The sequence below is a fragment of the Aedes aegypti genome, chromosome 3 (assembly GCF_002204515.2).
Source record: "Aedes aegypti strain LVP_AGWG chromosome 3, AaegL5.0 Primary Assembly, whole genome shotgun sequence".
Taxonomy (NCBI): Eukaryota; Metazoa; Arthropoda; class Insecta; order Diptera; family Culicidae; genus Aedes; species Aedes aegypti.
Window position 1 is genome coordinate 196,573,176 of NC_035109.1, and position 20,141 is coordinate 196,593,316.

General features: G+C 35.5%; 1 protein-coding gene across 4 annotated transcripts in view; it reads left to right on the top strand.

The window, feature by feature from the left end:
* The window catches only part of LOC5568996, a 67,289-nt gene that overhangs the window by 33,873 nt on the left and 13,275 nt on the right, over positions 1–20,141 (top strand). For 3 of the 4 annotated variants that reach the window (XM_021853875.1, XM_021853877.1, XM_021853876.1), the window contains exons 8-10: positions 82–718; positions 786–1,012; positions 3,762–4,423. In XM_021853875.1, coding sequence (XP_021709567.1) covers positions 82–718; positions 786–1,012; positions 3,762–4,423 — 1,526 coding nt within the window. The remainder of the gene's footprint in view (positions 1–81; positions 719–785; positions 1,013–3,761; positions 4,424–20,141) is intronic. The other variant, XR_002502453.1, reaches the window with a different exon arrangement.

Sequence of the window (20,141 nt, forward strand, 5' to 3'; positions counted from 1 at the left end):
CACTGATTAATCGTAAATAGTGCATGCATTTTTTGAAACGATCACTAGAATTTTTACTGATACTCATTCGAATTTGCATAGATATTAGACGATGCATTGGAAATGGCATTCCAAGAAATTGATTGCATGGAAACGACTGCCCTGCAGCCAATAAACTCCAGCATTCAGGAGCCAATTTACCAAAATATCGCCGACATTGAAGACATCGCGTCACAGAACTCGGAAGATAAAACCAATGCCGAAAACGAACCCTATTACCAGGTTCCAAAATCCCAAGAGCCATACTATGAAGTACCAAAGACGAAACCGATCCCACTATACGAAAATGTGGATATGATGCAATCGGTTGCCATTATTTCCGACGGTGGCTCAGATACTAATTTTACCGTCAGCTTGAATCATCAACAACCACCGAAAGAGAAACCGCCTCCTCCTCCCATAGAAAGTAAACCAGATGTTGGTGTTTGCAGTGAATTTACTTGTAATACTAATAGTGAAAACTTTAAACGCATTAATTCTACCAAACGTATTAAAAAAGAGCTCCACAACAAGCGATCGAGCTTTCTTGGAATTGATACAGACTACGTAGATGAGGATGGATTTTCAAACCTTTCGATAGCTATTCCGCCGAGGGCGGCGGCGTCTATCCTACAGGAAGGGAAACGGCTCGAAAAGCAATATCTTTTGAAGACCGGGCTGTACGATCATTCGGATGCAGGTATGTACAGATTTGAAAATTAATGATCTTCTTGACTCTAGTTAACAGATACCATTGACGATTTAAGCTGAAAGCCGAGATTCAGGAGTATCGGAAAATCACTCCCGCCAAAGCAGCGACATATTTACTACTTCTTCAGATGATCCAGAGGAACTCATAAAACCAAAAATAGGAGAACCAAAAGCCCTGAGCTATAGAGATTATGATAGGAATCCGTCAAAGAATAATTGTTTCCCGCATGCTGATGATGAATTTGGGTTTCAAACGAGAGAAAGCCAGTTACTTCAACCTGAGGTATGATATACAGCAAAGCAACTCCTTTGCACTCTCAGTAACTATTGCATGTGCATATTTTTATATGTAGGTGTTGTAATTCGCATAATGTGCATGTGATAAAACAGCTTAATTTCGTTCATTAAAACTAAAATCAGATGGAGTATCTAATTATAGTTGTTATTTTTTAACACTGATTAGTTTGATCATTTACTTCCCGATCAAAGTTTGTTGATCACATTGAAAACTATGTTGTAACTAGCTTACCCGACGTGGCTAGCCACGTTCCAACGAAATTTTAAAGCGAAAAGATTATACATAGATCTTCCAAATCGTTTGATTCTGATGACCCCAAAATCGCCTAAATTTATGCTCTGACCATACTTCACGAAGCACGTGTCCTCAATACTGTTGTATTGTTCTGAACTGAAATAATTGTAGCCTTATATGCTGTTGTAGTGTTCTTTCTGTTGTGAAATATTTCAAAAGTTCTAGAAGATTCTATGAATTAGAGAGTAGAATCTTACCCAAAATTCTAGCATATTCTACCGAATAGCTGATGTGGTGAAAAGACCAACGACTCAGGGAAACATTGAGTCTTGGAACAGACTCCAGAACTCCAGAATATTCTGTCAAAGAGCTATTGTAGTGCTCCACAATTTGCAATGGTAATGTTCTAATATTGAAATTGACCGTTGTAGTGCTCTTAAATTGCTATTGTAATGCTCAACGAAACATTCCAAAGCGTTACTGACAGACAGACAACTCTGGGATTTTATATATATGATGTTGTGATGTCGCGATTTCGATAAATCAGTCTGTTGTTGTTTTAATTGTGTTGTAAAATCAATTTTATTTTTTGTTTGCCATCTGTGAAAGCAAATTGATAACTATGTCTGCAATGATTTCATTGTTTTGTTGGACTTTGCTCGGGATCATATCATGCCTGATAGATCAACAACTGCTCAAGCAACGCATGCATATTTACAATTGTTAGTCATGGGGCGGTGGTTTTCCAACGAACACATTCAATTAATACTCGAAAAGTTATTCAAACAGCCGTAAGTCAGAGGAGTAAACACACTTAGTTTATCGATCCTACGTGTTCTGCAGACGAAATTCTACACGTTCCAATTTGAACCAACTAGATATTCACTTCTATAACGTTTAATTTATGGAATCACAAAACGAAGCTAGTAAGATTTTTAACTTTCGCCACCTAACCACAACTTCCACCGCTCTGTTGGAGTCGCTAGAGGCAGTATGGGCCTCCTAAGGAAAATGTCTTTAAAAGCTTAGAAAAGCATTACAAATGGATCACCCCATAAGGCTGATTTGTAGTTTTAAGTGTAGTTAAAGTATTTTGTGTGCCGTTTTACACTATACGGGGCAATATGATGCTACTTAATCTGATGATTATGCATAGGGAAATCAGTTAAATAAAATGATTGATTTTTTTTAAATTTTCGATTGTTTAATCAAGTTATTATTATTACCATTCTTTAGAGAGACTTTCAGTCCGAAGCGAAGCTCGTCTCTACTATTATTATATAATACAACATTATTTTCATTTTGTTGAACGATTTTTCGATTTACTTTTTATAACGCTAGGAACTGTAAAGTTTTTTTGATTTTTACCAGTTGAGTGAGTTAAAGAGTTGAACAGCTAAACGTCAAAGTTTAACGAACTACGGTTTGGCGTTCCATTTTTTTCGGTCCTTGCGAACCGAGTTCGTATTTTTGCATAGGGGAACTTACGTATTTTCAATGGTTTTGTTCTCTTCGTCATGGTGGGTTTAGTCGGCCAAATCTGAAATTTGGCAGTAAGATGCGCTTTCATGCTAAAAGCATTGATGCATATTTTGATCATAAGAGGTTTCAGAAAACCATCCATGACGAAGAGAACTAGGCTGCCGAATATAAAGAAAAGTAACTATATATCATATAAACACAACCGAAAAAAAATGGTTTTATTTGAAAACATGTGACAGAAAACGATTTATTCGGTTTAGCGCTGGAGACCGATATGGTTCTGTAAGAAATTTAACCGAACTTGGTATCAAATTCTAAGTGTGTAGTTCTGTTTTTGATACGGCATTCCCTTCGCCCGAAAAGGAACACTCATTTTTGCGTTCATGTTGTTGTATTTTAATTAAAAGACTTGAAAATTGAGCTTGCTGACATGTCAGAGATCACGTCTGTTTCCGACCATAAAGTTCGTCTTTTAGCCAATTGTTCATTTACCATATTTCGTTTCAGCTGTATTAAAATTTAATTTATTTTTATTTTTCATTGTACTCAACTCATTGGATTTTTACCGCATTACTGTCATGATCATCATTCATTTTGGTATGGTACTGTAATACTGTAGATTATTTCACATCCTAAAGTTAGATCCATCGACTGTTTAGATTATGATACTAACAAAGTTAGGCAAAATTTTTAACAGTTCGTTATTTCATAGATTTTCTGTTTTATTGATAACTTTATCGAAAACATGTTTTCGACTTTTGTTGTTCCAGTTCAAACCGCGCTCAGCTACAAATCTTACGAAACTTTACTTATTTATCAATAATAAAAAAAATCGTTAGGAAAAAAAGATCACTGCAGGATAATTCTTAAGCTGTATTCATTAATAGTTGGATTATCGGTTGTCATGGAATTATTTTGGTTTATTTTATGAAAAAGAAGTAGAACTAATTCAAAGCTGAAGTTGTTTATTATATGATTCATTCCATTATTGTATTACATATTTGATACTCTTCGACAGGACTTACGATTCCCTATTCCACCACCAATTCCACCGACGAAGCCTTTGCGTTCTCCGCAATACTTGCACAATCAGTACAATGCATACATCGAGCATAGTAAATCTTTGTCGAATGTATCAAACTTAGACTACGGCGATATGATTAGCAGCACAGTATCTTCAAGCGAATCCCAAATAGCTTTCCACAGCGCATGCAATAACATTAACACATCTAATGAAATTTTATCTATATGTGATCAAACCCGCCTTTACAATAACCACCATGTGACTGAGAGTGGCTTAGATTTAACAAGCTGTGTGCCGAAAAGCAAATCACCAATCCACTGGGAACAATACCGAGATTCGCACGAGTCTAATGACATCACTACGGACGAACATCCGTTACACGACAGTATGCTAAGGCAGCGGAGTTATACGGAATGCTCGCCACAATGGAACGTTAAGGCAAGTAGACCGGCCAATCGAAACAGTGACTCATACACTCGTCACTGGTTCGTACAGGAAGCTGAACAGCGCAGAATCGAACAACAACAGCAAGCAGTAAGGGGCAACTATGCGTCAGGTTACTCTCAAAACAAAAACAGAAAATCCCTTCCAGAATCAGTCATTCAGACGATAACACAGCGAGTGCAAAATCTGGGAATAGGTTCCGACCGACGATGGTAAGCTAATTCATTTCAACGTATTACATTATTTGCACGTACAAATATTACTTTCAAGAAGCAATAAAAACATTTAGACAGCACAGCGGACAAACAGACGTAACACTTAGAACAATTTCCTTTTAAATCCTTCGCCCACTTCACACAATCGTCATCTGGTGGCCATGTTGCACGAAATACGATTATATGCAACTTGGTCTGCAGATGGCGCTAGTGAGAAACGTCAAACACATAGGAAAACGATGCGCTCGCCTCTGATTATGAGGTATGAAACCATAAAAATGTAAGGCTAAGTAGCCCATCATTCATTTTGGAAGCCATATGGTTTCCGGTTCGCAATTTTCGCTTTACTCAGCCCTTATAATAAACATTGAATTGAAAAAATATCACCTTCTGTGCTTACGTGCAGGATGTGCTAATTTGCTAATATGAACGGTACCTCATGCAAACCATCGGGGTTCATTTTTAATTTGAACATCTAAAAACCATTCCAGAGAGTTTGCGACAAACAGAGGTGCCTCGAATCCATATTTTGCGTGCAAATCAAATTTCTTCTTTTAATCTCACGATATTCATGTTCTGTCACACATGGCTATCTAAAGCCACTACATTTCATATTCAATAAGTAAAGCTGTCGGTTTTCATTATTCAAACTTTAGACATTCATGTTTGTTTCACACGACAATCTAATGTTGATACACATGTTATTATAGCGTGAATTTTATATGGATATCACATTCGACTCGAGCCATGTGATTTTCCTTTTTGAGCAAATATGTAAGTAAAACACACGATCTTGACGTGTGGATTTTTTTCAGTGTAATAAGGTTGATATTTGCACGAAAAATGGGTTAAAGCCTGATTTCAATCATGAATTGGTATGGTTTGCTGATAATTCAAGAAATCATGATTCTCAGAGCTTCGCTTTTCGAATACTGACATTTGAATAATTTTGATCAGTTGTAAAATTACACGGCGACGATATTGTAATGATACTACAAAAATGGCATGTCTTGATTGTCTATTGTCGTGTATTGTCGTGTACACAGCAAAAAAAGTTGTTGAATATTACATCGAAACTGCTGCAACCAAGTCGTTCCCTCGGTTGTGTGATATTACACAGCCCGACGTACACGCGGGTTATTGGTGTAATAAATGCGACCGATGTAATGGCTCCGATGTAATAGATTCAACGTACACAATACGATGTAATCGATGCGATGTAATATGAAAACTATGTAATCTAAGCGATTTTAGCAAAAACAGTGATCACTAATTCTGCTCAATGGTTGATTAAATTGCTTTTTTATCATGTTTTGCTTTTCAATAATATTTATGATGTAAAATAAGGGTTTACCCACATATTGAATTATTGAATCTTTTAACTTGAAATGATAAAAGCAATTTAATCAACCATTGAAAATAATTTGATGATAAAAAGATTAAATAGGTTTCAAATAAATAAAATAATACATAAGGTTTATTTACAAATTTTATAACGCCAAAAATGCACGTTTTGAACTGTCTTCTACCATCTCGCAATGCTTTTTACATGAACATTCTTCAAATATCGTAAGAGCTGTAACATTTTGGGAACACCCATCCACCCCCTTTAGCGTTATAAAATTTATTAATAGACACAATATAGAATCAATTAAATATGAATTACAATTTTTTATTGTACGTATCATCTTGAAATAATTTATTTCATTTTTTATTGCATTATCAGACTGATGAAGTATAACGGTTGGGATGTTTCAGGAGATAAATACGACGAACCGCAGCGGAATGATTCACATGTGCTCTGCAAAGCCCGTTCAAGTATTGCGTGCTGATCTAGAAAAAGAAAAGAATATATTATTGAATAGGATTTTAGTTTTCTACATTAACTAAAGTTGTGTTCAAATATTATACAGAATTACCAGTTTTCGAGATCTTAAATTCTTTCTTTGATTTTGGGAAATTCTTAGATGCAAAGATTTCAACAAACCCGTTTCCGGTAATCTTTCACCTGAAATTTTCGGAATTCTACTGTCAGTTTCCTCGTCTAGAAATGCAGATACTTCGCAAGTTATTTTTCTTTTAGTCATACCGTTGAAATCCAAGCCAAGGTTTTTATGTATATTTTCTTTTGAGGAGGGATTCGGAAATTCCACTACAAATGAACTGGCTTGTTTTTGAGCTCTCATACAATTTGTATGCAATGAAAAATTTATGAAAAACCTTTCTATTCTATAATAAATATACAGAGATGAACCAGCCTTTGGCTGAAAATCTCTCTAATAAAGATAAAATAAAAAAATATAATAAATATAATATAATTATATAATGAATATAAAACTAAATCTATTTTATCAAAACTAAGTTTCTGCCACTTACACTCGTGGCATTGTAACCGTGCGGTTAGCGGAGTCAGTCGTATTGTTCCACGGGGTGTGGGTTCGCTTCCCGCTCCAGTCGGTGGAAATTTTTCGTCAAGCGAAAAATTCATCGCTGGGCTACTGGGTTTGTAATCGATCAGTCTGTGCAGTCTTTGACTTAAGATGGTGTAAATTGTCTAAACATTGTATACACTCCTTTGCTTCTAACCCGCTCAACTATGAGTGCAAGAAGTAGCCTTTGACATATTTGCATCACTTCATGATAAATAGGATTTTTTTTATATTCACATTATCAAAAATTTTCAGCTTTCATCAGCAGTTTCTAAAAGTTTATAATGTTTTTGGATGACGCAAATGTTTGTCCAGAAACATTCAGTCTTCTCAAAAGGTTTATTAAAAAACTATTTTAATTATCTATAACGGAACTTCTAAGCTTAATTAACTGTTTTCAAATATTTAAAAAATATCTAAATGTGTTATTTTTGAAGCCTCATTTGTAAATCTATAAATTTACTTTTTTGCCTTCCTGGAATTCCTTCAAATTATTTTTCTCTACAAGAGTTGCTTTTGAGTTCTTTCTGTAATTCATTCAAAAAACCTTCCAGAAGAAATAAAAAAAAAACAATTTAGTACTATACCGCTTAACTCCACTAGAGTTTGTATCCTTTAACCGATACACGTATTTCGAGGTAAGGCCGTCTTCAGTGTCGTGTACTAGACTCGAGTGTTCGAGTCTATTTGTTGAATTAAATAGTATAGTACAAAATTCGGGTTTTGTATTTATTTATAGATATTCCACTAAACAGCTCGAAGATTTATTACCTTCTAGCTGTTTTGTCAGGAACTCCTTTTTGATTCCTCCTTTAGAAAATCTCTTTAATTATTCGAGAAGTTTATCATGTATTGCTTCATGAATTCCTTAATATATTTTTAGCATACTTTTATTTAATGATTTCTTCTGAATATTGCCAAAGTTACTTTATGAAATTTCACTGGAACTTTCACATTAATTTATTTATAAGTTCTGTCATTGCTCTAGTTTCTTTTTGGATTTAATCTACTGTATCCCTGTCTACCACTTAGGGATTTTCGAGAGCGATTGATACCGATTCGTTTTGCATCGTTAGTTATCGCCATCGTTGGACAAAGAGCTATAAAGAATTATGAAGACTGGTTGGTCGGGATGTGTTCGCTCCCTCAAGATTTCCTTTTACTAAGAGGCTCTTAGGATTTCTCAAGGAGTAGAAGTGGAATGCTTCTAAGCGTTCTTAGAAAATTGATCCAGTTTTTTTTTTAGGATTTCTTCAACAGTTCTTGTACGATTTTCGCAATAGGTTTTTATTCTGAAATCCCTCATTTTTTATTTCTCCTCAGATTTAGAGTTTTTTTTAGCTCTATGTGACATTGCTTCCGGACTTAATCAAATTTATATATATTTTTTTATTTTCGCATGATTACTACTAGAATTTCCATAGGATCTTTTGATGAATTTGTCAAAACGTTGTTATTTGGTGTTTCTTAAGGAATTGCTTCTGGACTTATTACTGGAATTTCCCCAAGATTTATATAATAACATTCTTGGGCAAAGCTAGGTATGCTGTTCCGCTCAAGTAAAAGTTTCTGCGGAAGAAATGCTCAAGAAATTTTCTACAGTGAGCTCCATTTGAATTGACATTTCTTTTCAACTGCATACTGAGATCAAAGAAAAGTGCTTTTCTTGAGCATTCCTCGCAAGAAATTTCCCGTGCATCGAGATAGGCGATTACTTTTCTGTTGAAGTGCATACTTCCCATAACTTATAAAATTGCCCCAGAAGTTCCCTCTTAGTTTACTACAAGAAAAAACATTTCATTCAAAAGTTTCAGTTCAAATTTTAAATTAATTCATCCAAGCAAACTTTGTTAAATTTTCACATAAGGTCCTCACTAGTTTTTTTTTGTGATTCCTGCAGGAATTTCTTCTAGATTTCCTCCTAAAGTACTTTATAATGTTGCTCCAGGAGACCCTCCATGAATTCTTCAATCAGCTTTTAGAAATTCTCTAGCAATGTATTTGTTTTTCTTTTTCAGATTTTACATCAGGAGTTTGTTTTCCATGATTATCCTGAGGCGTTCCTAAATGAATCCATCCATAAATTCCATTCATTTCAAAATATGAGAAATTCTTTGAGTAACTCCTGGATTTTTTTTCCATTTCCATTTCAATGTTTTTTATAAAATTTCTCGAGGACATATTCAAGAACATTCCCCAAGATTTCCTTCTGATTTTTATAATACCTTATGCAATTGCTTAAGGGGGCAGGATCCGTAATTGATTTTGGAATTTTCAAAAGCAGTTTTTTTTTCGTTTTAAATCAAGAAAATTTTCAGGAAAATGTGTTCACTGTATTGTATTCTCCAATTGAAACACAGTGAACACATTTTCAATGAATAATTTTCAGTTTTGAACAGAAAAACTGCTTTTGAAGTTTCGATGATGACGATGATTACGATGACGAAGCGTTGAGCGTTAACATTTGGACAAATTCATGAGAAGATCATGTATACATTTTGTGAGAATTCGTTTTAAAATTCTGCCAAAAAAACGAATTGAATTCCGTAAACTCTCCGGAACCAAACCTCTTGTATTTGTACACGAAGTATTTGATTGATACGCGTATTTTGACCTCAACTGTAAGGCCGTTTTCGCAAATTAAATTTCTACGATTTCTTAGCTGTACAAACAAATATTTCTTTAGGAGAACCTTCAGGAATTTCTACAGAGATTTGTCCAAATGATTCATGAAGGAATCATTCCGGGGATGGCTCCGAAATATTTTAGAAATTACTAAAAATATTGTTGAAAAAAATTAGGAAATATTTCTGTTTGAAGAAGACTTGGAGGATTTTCTAAATAAATTATATAATTATTGAAAATAATCAATCAATGGAATTTCTAAATAATATCTCGCCATTTTTTTTAATTAACTTTTTGAAAAACATCGAATTGAATCTCTAAAGAATGTTCCGAGGAATTATTGGATTCGGGTGAAAAACTTTTTGAAGAATCCATGGAGGCTTTACTAGAGACATTGAACGATAAATATTTGGAAGAACAGCAGCAGTGATTCCTGCATGAAAAGCTGGATAAATTCCTAGATAAAGATCAGGAGGAACCTCTTTAGGTATGTAATATATTTCCTTGAATAATCCCCGGAGGTGTTTTGTTGTCTTCCAAAGAAGAAGTTATTATTATTGGTATTATCTTTGTTGAGGAGATTTTCAGCCCTATGGATGGTTCATCTCCTTATATTCAGGGAATAAACTGTATATATGTTTTTTTATTTCAAAGAATCCCTAAGAAAATGGCAGAAAGAATAACAGAAAGAATGGGGTTAGGATCTCCTAAACAAATTCTTATTTAAAAGTTATTATTATTATCTTAATTAGAGAGATATATTGTTAGCACAAGGCTGAATCACCTCAAAAAAATCTTTTTTTTTTCTTCTTTCTTCATTAACAAGATTTTTAGTTTTTGGCCAGTTCATCTCGGGAACAACGGCTTCACTTACCTTCCATAGGAAGCCGTCACTATATTGTTTTGCGTCATAAGTGACTATCTCGGGGAAGCGATTCGATCCCAGTCCTCGGCGTGAGAGGCGAGAGTTCTAACCACTACACCAGGCCCGCCCCCTCAAAGAATGTTTGGGTTTCCTGGAAAAAAATCCTTAAAGCAATTTTTGAATCTTTACGGATTTTCTTGGAAGAACTCCTGTAGGAATGATCTCAAATGGAGAAATCAGAGTCACATGCAGTCAAACCTGCATGGGTCGATATCTGAAGGGACTAGGGCAGTGGTTCTCAACCTTTTCGAAGATGCGGCCCCCTTTGAAGTTTTAGAAACAACCCACGGACCCCCAAAAATGAATGCTTTTGAAATCAATGTTCATGCAAACCTCTCAAAGATCTCAGAATGATTTGTCAGATGTAAGTACTTGTCATTTGCCAGGCATACCAAATATCACGTTTAAAATTCACTACAGATAATGTAAAGGTTCTATTATAATTTTTCGAGGATCTCATTAGTAATCTTGTAAAATTATAACTGACAAGGGTTAGGCAGCAAATATTTCAAAAATTATCTGCGGATACACCTAGAAATGATCCCAGTGTTCTTCTCAAGCTCACACTGCAGAAACATTGAGCGACGCCTAAGAAATAGAATTAGAACGACTGTGCTGAATAATTAATTCTCATGTGCAATCTTTGCAATTGATAATGACATCGAAAGTAGTTTATCAATATTTTCGTAGTTATAAAAGGAAAAAAGTTAAATTTCAATACATCATATGCTTTCTTGTAACAAACTTACTACAGTCAACCCTCCATGAGTCGATACTGAAGTGACCATCGACTCATGGAAATATTGAGTCATGGACCAGCAATGCTATGGAAAGCTGTTTGAGGGGACCATCATAGCAACCATGAAATTTGATTTTTAGTTTGGTTCCATGAGTCGATATCGAGTCATGGAACATCGACTCATTGAGGTTTAACTGTATGAGATATCTTTCATTTCTTTATCAATCAGAAAAACGTCACTTATTATCAATGGCTTAGCGGACCCCCTGAAAAGTCGTCACGACTCCCTAGGGCTCCGTTGACCACCGGTTGGGAAACCGTGGACTAGGGTGTTCACCCGTTTACCGATATGTAATTCCCTGATATTTCCAGATTTTTCCAGGTTTTACAAATAATTCCAGGTTCAAGAAATACTCTAATTTTATATGGCTAAAAAAACTAATGACCAAGTGTTTTTAATTTTAATATACTTCTAGACATTTGTATTTGTAAGTATGCTGAAGCTATTGACGTTTTGTCGCAAAACTTAAACAGTCCATGCGACGCCTAGTTGTGGCGGATTGAAACGAAAAATGATGATAGTTGTTTGGTTTGATAACTTAACTGATCTGAACAGCTGGAAAAATCGCGTTTTTTCGCAAAATTAATCAATAACCAGTAAAATGAGTTCTGAAGCAGATAAGAATTTATTTTTACTTCAACGTTACGGTTTTATCGCATTTCAAACGGTCAAGAATTACGGGAAATTTTCGAAAAATCAGAGTTTGCAGGAGGTTATGGTGGTTTGTTTGTGTTTTTTTTTATTCATTCCAGCCGACCACTCAATGGCTGGAGCAAATTAAACTGCATCGGTGGATGATTTCCCAGTGGATGTGAAACTGATCGATATAATCGATTATGTAGGAGGTTCCGTCCGACCGATCAGAGAGGGTTCCGCAGTTCACAGATCCGGCAAAAACATTGAGACAAGACGGCACGATACATTTCACCAACACGGTCAGCCGCCATAGAAACGAAGCACAAAATTGCAAAAAAAAACCTCTTGCAAACGTTGGTAATTCAATCCGCATAAAAATTTACAAAGAGCAACAAAAATCTAACGTATACAAGAAATAGTTTTAGAATTTAATCAAATAATTACACCAAGAAAGACAATTTTTTGACAACTTTCTGCGAAACACTTGTATTTTGACAAATTGAGAACAAAACATCATCATTCATTCAGCAGTGCCATCTGGTTGTTGTTCCTTCGTAAAATCATCAATTCCAATATCCAATATTCCAATATGAAAGTGCTAACAATACCAAAGCTTAATTTTTATTCAAATTAATTGTTTTTTTTTTTGTACACCTAACAACTTTATGGGCGCTAAAATAAAACTTTATTTGGATTTGTGAAATATTTTAAAACCAAAACTAATTTTACCGATGTATTTGTATGTATCATACAATTCTGACCTGCAAAAAAGCCAAATTGGATTATCAAGCACCCGGTTAATCGCTTCCGTCTTGAACATTGTAATATGGTAATTTAGATAAATGATGAATTCTTGCATTTCATTCGAAACCATTCAAAAATTCTAAATTAATCATAATTATTACGAAATTTTTAGCTTACAGTTTTTCAAATTGCAGATTATGTTTCGAAAATCTTTTTTCAATCAAATATTTTTAAAATTGTGCATTGAGCAGGGCTTGTAGGGCTGAGTGTAAAATGTGAAAATAGGAAATTTAAAACCCTGAATTTTCCTGAAAAAAGAAATTAAATAGGAACCAAAAATAGACCGAATAGAGATCAAATTGTAATCAAAAAACAAAACGAAACCTAACAGGGGTCAGGAGAAAAGAGAACGATCAAACCAGATATTTCTCTAAGAATATCTCTAAAACTTTTTCTTTTTATAATTTCTCGTGAAATTTCGATAAATAATTTTTCCATGTTAGATGGATGGATAGAGAGATTTTCATGTTTCTTCAGGTGTTCATTAAGTGATTATTTCCTATGGAAACTCTCCAAAACATTTTTTAAACAATTTTTCCAAAAATTTGGTTATGGATATTTAAGGGGGCAGGATCCGTCATTGATTTCGGAATTTTCAAAATCAAGAATATTTACAGGAAAATGTTTTCACTGTATTCGATTCTCCAACCAAAACACAGTGAACACATTTTCATCGAATAATTTTCAGTTTTGATCAGAAAAACTGCTTTTGAAGTTTCGATGATGACGATGATTACGATGACGGAGCGTTGAACGTTAAAAAAACCTGTACTTCAAAAATTCCATAAAAACCTGTACATCAGGAATTCCTTCATATATTATATCGGATTTTTCTCTAGAAGTACCTTACTGCCCCTCTTTGCACAACAGTCCCATGTTGGAAAACGACAAACTGAGAAAAAGACGATTGAAATGTGGAAACATTTTCGCTCCATTTTGAGTCTCTATTTGGCCTAAAATGTGTTAAATTTCTACATATCACTGTTTGTTGAGTACACGAACAAACCTAATAAATTTCTTTTGAATTTAAGTTGAAAATTTGCCTTAAAGTGCACAAAAATCGTAGCGAGACTGTTATGCGATTATATGCAATATAATATTGTGTATTTCTTTCACTACTGGACTGCGAAGTGCGGCTTCATAAGTGCGAAAATGCGAATTAAAGTGCGAGATTGCATTGAATCATGTTGGTGTCTTCAGAGCACTTATTCTTTGGACTGCGGTGAATAACCCCGCTAAAGACACCGACTCGATTTGATGCAATCGCGCACTTTTATTAGCTTTCCCGCACTTGTAAAAACTTCTGCGATAGTCCAGTGGTGAAAGAAATGCGCAATATACCAATGTATTTGCATACCAGTCCCATCATGTTCATCGGCTCGTTCGACAGCTACTAAAACACTCATTGTTATTAATGCACTGGTTGTTTCATTTTCTATTTATGTTCTTTGGTCATAAAAATTTTGTTATAGTACAGTCAACTCTCCGTAACTCGATATTAAGGCGACTATCGAGTCAGGGAAATATCGTGTTAAAGAACACAAAATCTGGGTTATTTTGGGTCAAGGGACCATCGAGGTATTCATGAAAACCCACATTTACTACACATTCTATAACTCGATATCGAGATACGAAATAGCGAGTTACGGATAGTATACTTTATGTCAATGGATAAATCACCAGATAGATAAAAAAAAACATCGGATTGAATGATTTCTCAAAACACACGTCATGATGTGAAATGCGCTTACAGTCATGAATCCCAGTCATGAGAGACCCAGATGATCTTCTTTTGGATAATGCGGAAATGGAATCCGATGGAAGTGATTCGAGATGTTCCAGAACAACCTGATTCAGGACGAATCTAGCTAATCTGTTATGTGGGAAATCCAGAATGACGAAACAAATTTTTCAGGCAACTTCTGTAAGCCTTGACCGCAGATCTAAAATACATTGGCTCGTGGGATGTGCCGAGCCAAAGTCTTTCTGTATTTTCCCAATAAGCAGATGAAGAAGACGATAATTGCTAATGGTGTTTATATGGAAATCTTGCTTTCGCGTTGAAAAGTTTTCATTTTTCACACTTACAAGCAAGTACTCCTTAAGTCAATTTTACCAGTTATCGAAAAACGTAAAAATAAGTTTTAGTTCGATATTCCTAAGCACCAGCAAAGAATCATTAAAAAATTCAAATAAAAAAATGTAAAATGAAAATATTTTTTTTTGTTGCTAATTTATTTTTATTCCTCTCGTACCACCCAAATGATAACCTACGGACATAAAAGAAGATTTATATTTGTATAAACCTCATCTAAAATAAAAATCTCTAATGCATCGTAATTGAAAATACATACTTATGTGTGATACCCACTAATTTGAAAATATTTTCGTAACAACGTGTGTTGGGTAGTCTCAGCTTCGGAACGTTTCAACACTTATTGACAGCAGATTCTGTTTGATCAGCTTCAATGCTGGAAATTTATTTCAATAATTATTTACATTAAGTTAACTAAATTTACAATTGGACTTACATTATAGTATTTTCTTACATTCCGAAGAACAACTCTCCAACTATCAACTTAGGTTTTACTTGATTTTCTCTCAATTCACACTGCTCGTAAATCATAATAGAAATCGTATATAACTTCATCAGTGTTGCCAGTTTCACCAAAACATAAAACCTCCACAACAACGTGAATACATGACATTTACAATGCCGTAAGCAAGTGTGTATTAAATACAGTCAAACCTCCATGAGTCGATATCTGAAGGGACCATAGACTCATGGAAACATCGAGCCATGAAACAGAACTGCTTTGGAAAGCTGTTTGAGCGAATCATCAAAGTTACCATGAAATTTTGTTAAGTATGGTTCCATGAGTCGATATTAGGACATAGAACATCGACTCATGGAGGTTTCACTGTATAATTGATTTCTCTTTACTTCTCTACACATCAGTAAATAACTAGTAGTACCGAGAGACCGTATGTAGTAATGGAAATGGTACCCATTCTGAGCCCGAACACTGTACGGACTTTGATGTGACTGTTATGCGAATATTTTCAAGATGGGACAACACAAATGGGGTTTGTTTTTGTACAAGTTAGGAACAAAGGCTACTTTTTTAACAGGTTTTATCGATCTTCTGACGATGTTGAGTTGATTTATGCAAAAATCGCAAATCGGTCAAAAGTCGACATGGGACTGTTATGCGATAATGGGCAGCGTAGTCCTCCAGAATTTCATTCAGTTTTTCTATGACATCCTCCAAGACTCCCGTTTAAAACATGTTGGAATAATCCTCCAGATGTCTTCAAGGATTTCTCCGGATTTTCTACAAGATTGTCCTTCAGAATTCCTTTATGATTTCTCTAAGGATACCTCCAGGAATTAATCCAGAGATTGTGCCTAAGATTTCGTTGGGAATTCCTTCTATAGTTCTAAGAGATTTCTCAAGGAAGTTTTCAATTTTTTTAAAGCATTCTTCCAGTAGTTTTCCATGTATTGCTCCAAGAAAAGGTGAATGAAATTTTCCAGAAAGCCGAAAAATCGTTGAAAAATTTGTGACTTATTCCTAACACAAATCTTAGGGCAACTTCTGTTAAATATAGTGTATGTTCTTAAGTCACCCTTGATTAATAAGGATTTCTAGAAGGACTCACTCTTGAAGAACTTTTAGAAGATTCTCAAGATTATTTCTAAATTATTTGAAAAAAAAAATCAGTTGAATCTCAGAATATCTTGCAGGATTATGTGAAGGAACTCCTAGGAAAAACAAAGGACGAAATCCCTAAAAAAAATGTGTAGGAATGATCGTATGATTTCTTGAAAAAATATTTCATGGGAATAATTTGAGAAATTCATTGATAAAAATTTGGAAGAACTCCAGTTATTCTTGAATGGAATGCTGAAAAAAATTCTAGAGAAACTTAAAAATGAAACACAGGTCGAATTGAAGCAATTATTTGAAATGTTCTTAATAGATTCACTCGAATGAATTTTTGGAGCTTTTTTTTTAATAATCGTAGAAATTCTTGTCGGGTTTCTTGAAAAAAAAATTCTTGAATAAATTTTACCAAAAATTCTGGAATGGGTTACATGCATGGCCAGATTTGCTACTCACCGCATAGTAACGCACATGCGCTAGTGTATATGCACGAAAAATCGCTAAAATTTAACGCGAAAAATATTTGTATGGAGAATGTATCTAACGAATTATTTCTCAAAATTTAGAACTTTTTTTTGAAAAAATATTTGGTACCGGTTGTACGTTATTGATAATAATTATTACGCCTACCTTGCGGGTTTTATTGAAATAAATTCTGTGGAAATGTTTGGAAGATCTCACAACCGGAGAATTCGGTTGAAAAGTAAGTGAAAAAATATGTGGAGAAGTTCTAGGGTAGTCTTTGGATAAATTGTAAAGTAATCTCTGAGAACATTACAGGAGGTAGTAACGTTGAAGGGTTCAAGGATTTCCAGAAGCAAATTCTAGAGAAATTCCTAAAGCTTCCTTTGAAAAATTGCTGAAAGAATAGGTAGATGAATTTCTTGTTGAAGGCTTCTCTACAGAGCCTGTATTAGTTCCTGATATTGTTCCAGATGAAACCTCTGGAGAAACCACTAGGATAATTTCTGAAGCTGTTCTCGAGAAATGCGAGAAGACATTTGCATCATAATTATCTGCAAGCAAGATATGGAAGAAAGTTACTTTGGAGACCATTTTGGCTAAAATAGAGAATTCATAGACCATTCATCAAAAATAGAGACTTTTTTAAGACCTGAAAAAAAAGTGATCTCTAAAAAGAAACCTGCTACCAGCCCTAGATATGTCAATCCTTACATATTCAATAAAGAGATATTAGAAACATCAATCATGTTTTGGTATGTCGATAAAAGTAGTAGGTAGTAGACACCCTCGGGACCATCATAGTAACCATGGAATTTCTATTTTAGTATCGTTCCATAAGTCGATCTATAACCGCTAAGGCTAAGGACCACACAAAGGGGTATATTTTATTTCTTCAGATACACGAAGAACTGATAGTATAGTTCCATAACAAGAAAAACTGTGATAAAGATAACCCATGTCTTCTAAGAATACGATAGACATGGTGCTTGAAGAAATTCTTGATCTGGTCAAGCACTTCTTGGAATCAAGGATTGAAACGATATCTCACCAAAGAAAATATGAACACTCGCTTGCCAAAATATTTGACATAAATCCAAATAAGTATCTTCCTAAGTATTCGAAGATTTTACCAAGAACAACAATCTGCCTAAGAATGCCTGAGGGACATTGCCATTTATTCATCCGTTAAAGATCTCAGCGAATGGCTAGAAGAATTTGCTATAAATATGACGAAATTCTTACAAAATCTTGTCAGGGATCACATATGGGCTTTGTCGTGGATCATTTTATTGTTGCGTTTTTATTGCAAACAAAGCTTTTTCAAGCAAAAGTATCATCATATATCCACTTAGATCTCCCAAGACATTTTTATAAAATCTGTTAGGGGCCGTCCATTAATTACGTAAGGAGTTTTGGTGGGAGGGAGGTTTGGTGGGCTTATTCACAAATTTCATAACGCTGAAAATGGCCATTTTTGACACCCACCCACCCCCTTGTAACGCTTTTTGTATTGATACTCTTCACATTTTGTATGAGCTGTAACAATTTTAGGATACCCACCCACCCCCTTCAGCGTTATGAAATTTATGAACAAGCCCCTGGTATATCTTACGCGCCATCCAAAGCATTTTGAAATTTTGTACAAAAAATCTTACCATGAGAGAGAGGGGGCTCGAAAACCCGCCAAAATTATCTTACGTAATTAGTGGACCACCCCTTAGCTCTGCCTTATGCCTACCGCCAGGAATCCGGATTTACAAGGAACTTTCAAGTAACACTAACAGGAAACCAACGATTTATGCCAGTTTTTCTAGTTTTGCACATAGTACTTTTTCCTGGTGTCCTACAATTTCCCGGCCATTCCTCGGGTTTTCTCGATTATCCCGGATGGATGGTGGTCTCCCTTTTTTTTAAGCATCCGGTCTCTGAACTCAGGCGCAACCAACCCTCATATAGTTTTCTGAGTATCCGGGGGTTGGAATTCGGGGGGAATGTTATAGAATCGTCACTTACCCAACACACCGAAGCAGCTGGCGTCTCGCGACAACCCATGTAGAATCAAATCCGTATACCTTCGGTGGTTCCTGATTCTCGGTTCGGTTTCCTTCGGCAGCCTGAGCGCTGAACAGCGGGTCTTTGTCCGGCTGGTGTGCTAGAACTTTTGGAACAGCTCGTGTTGTAGCGGATTCTGTTCGCCGGAACCATACGGCAAGATGTTCTTGAGGCCTCGGAATGGGCATAATACAAATTTCGGCTGGATTCCTGATTCCCCAGGAAGATGACAGCATCCGTTGGGGCGCGTACGTACGAGCAATTCCGTTGATGTGTCTTCTGCTGCATTTTTCTTGGCCGCATTCGGAGGAGTAAAAGAAAAATCACCTGTGGACACCTCAGCGGCCGTCTTGCAGACAAATCGCACCACTAAACTATCAAAACGCTCACTTTCTTAGTTATTTTCGCGACGGAATTTCATGAGCCTCTGTACGTGCCATAAATTCTTTTGTTCTCATGACTTTTACTGTGCGCCGTGTGTTGGTGCTGTCTCGCTCTCTCTCACGGGCAACTTGAAAACAGAGCGCACAGTAAAAGTCAAACGTTTTATAGCATGCATAGGCTCATTCCATTAATGGCGCCGGAAAAATCGGAAAAATGAGAGTAAAACACGCGGACTGCACAGCAACTTCGTTGATACAAACAACATGGGCAGTGTTGCGAGACTTATTATCGCACCAGTTATTGATACAAAATAGCAATTCAATCTGTGTAATATAACAACGTTGGTCGGAATGACTTGGTTGCAGCGGTTTCTGTGTAATATTTCTACATTTTTGATGTGAATATTACACAAGTATCATGTAATGGGGATATGGTAATCTTGTTTTCGTGTAATTTCAGGGCGATGTAATATGACATCAAAAAGATGTTATTATGCATCTGATTTTTGCTGTTACATCGGATTTTCATTATTGTCTGTTTCTTTCACAACAAAACGCGCCGCCAACTTTCGATCAGACTGAAAAAATCGTCGCCAGCAAACCAATCAAAGGAGGTGATTTGCCTTTGTGTTGGTAAGACTGGTGAAACGTCAAATTCACAGCGGTTGCTTGGCTGGCGACGATTTTGGCGATGGTTTCACCGGCGACGATTACAAATCGTCGCGTCCGATAGGGTGCAAAATTTACAATACATCGGGTGAATTACGTCGATGCAAATTACATTATTTTTTGCTGTGTAATTCAGCAAATAACTACATCGAGATGTCAGATGTTGTATTCTCGGATATCCTCCTATCAAAATATGTTCCAAATTTCACCTTCCTAATACATAAGACTAAAGTCTCTTATGTTACCCGTGTGAAATTGC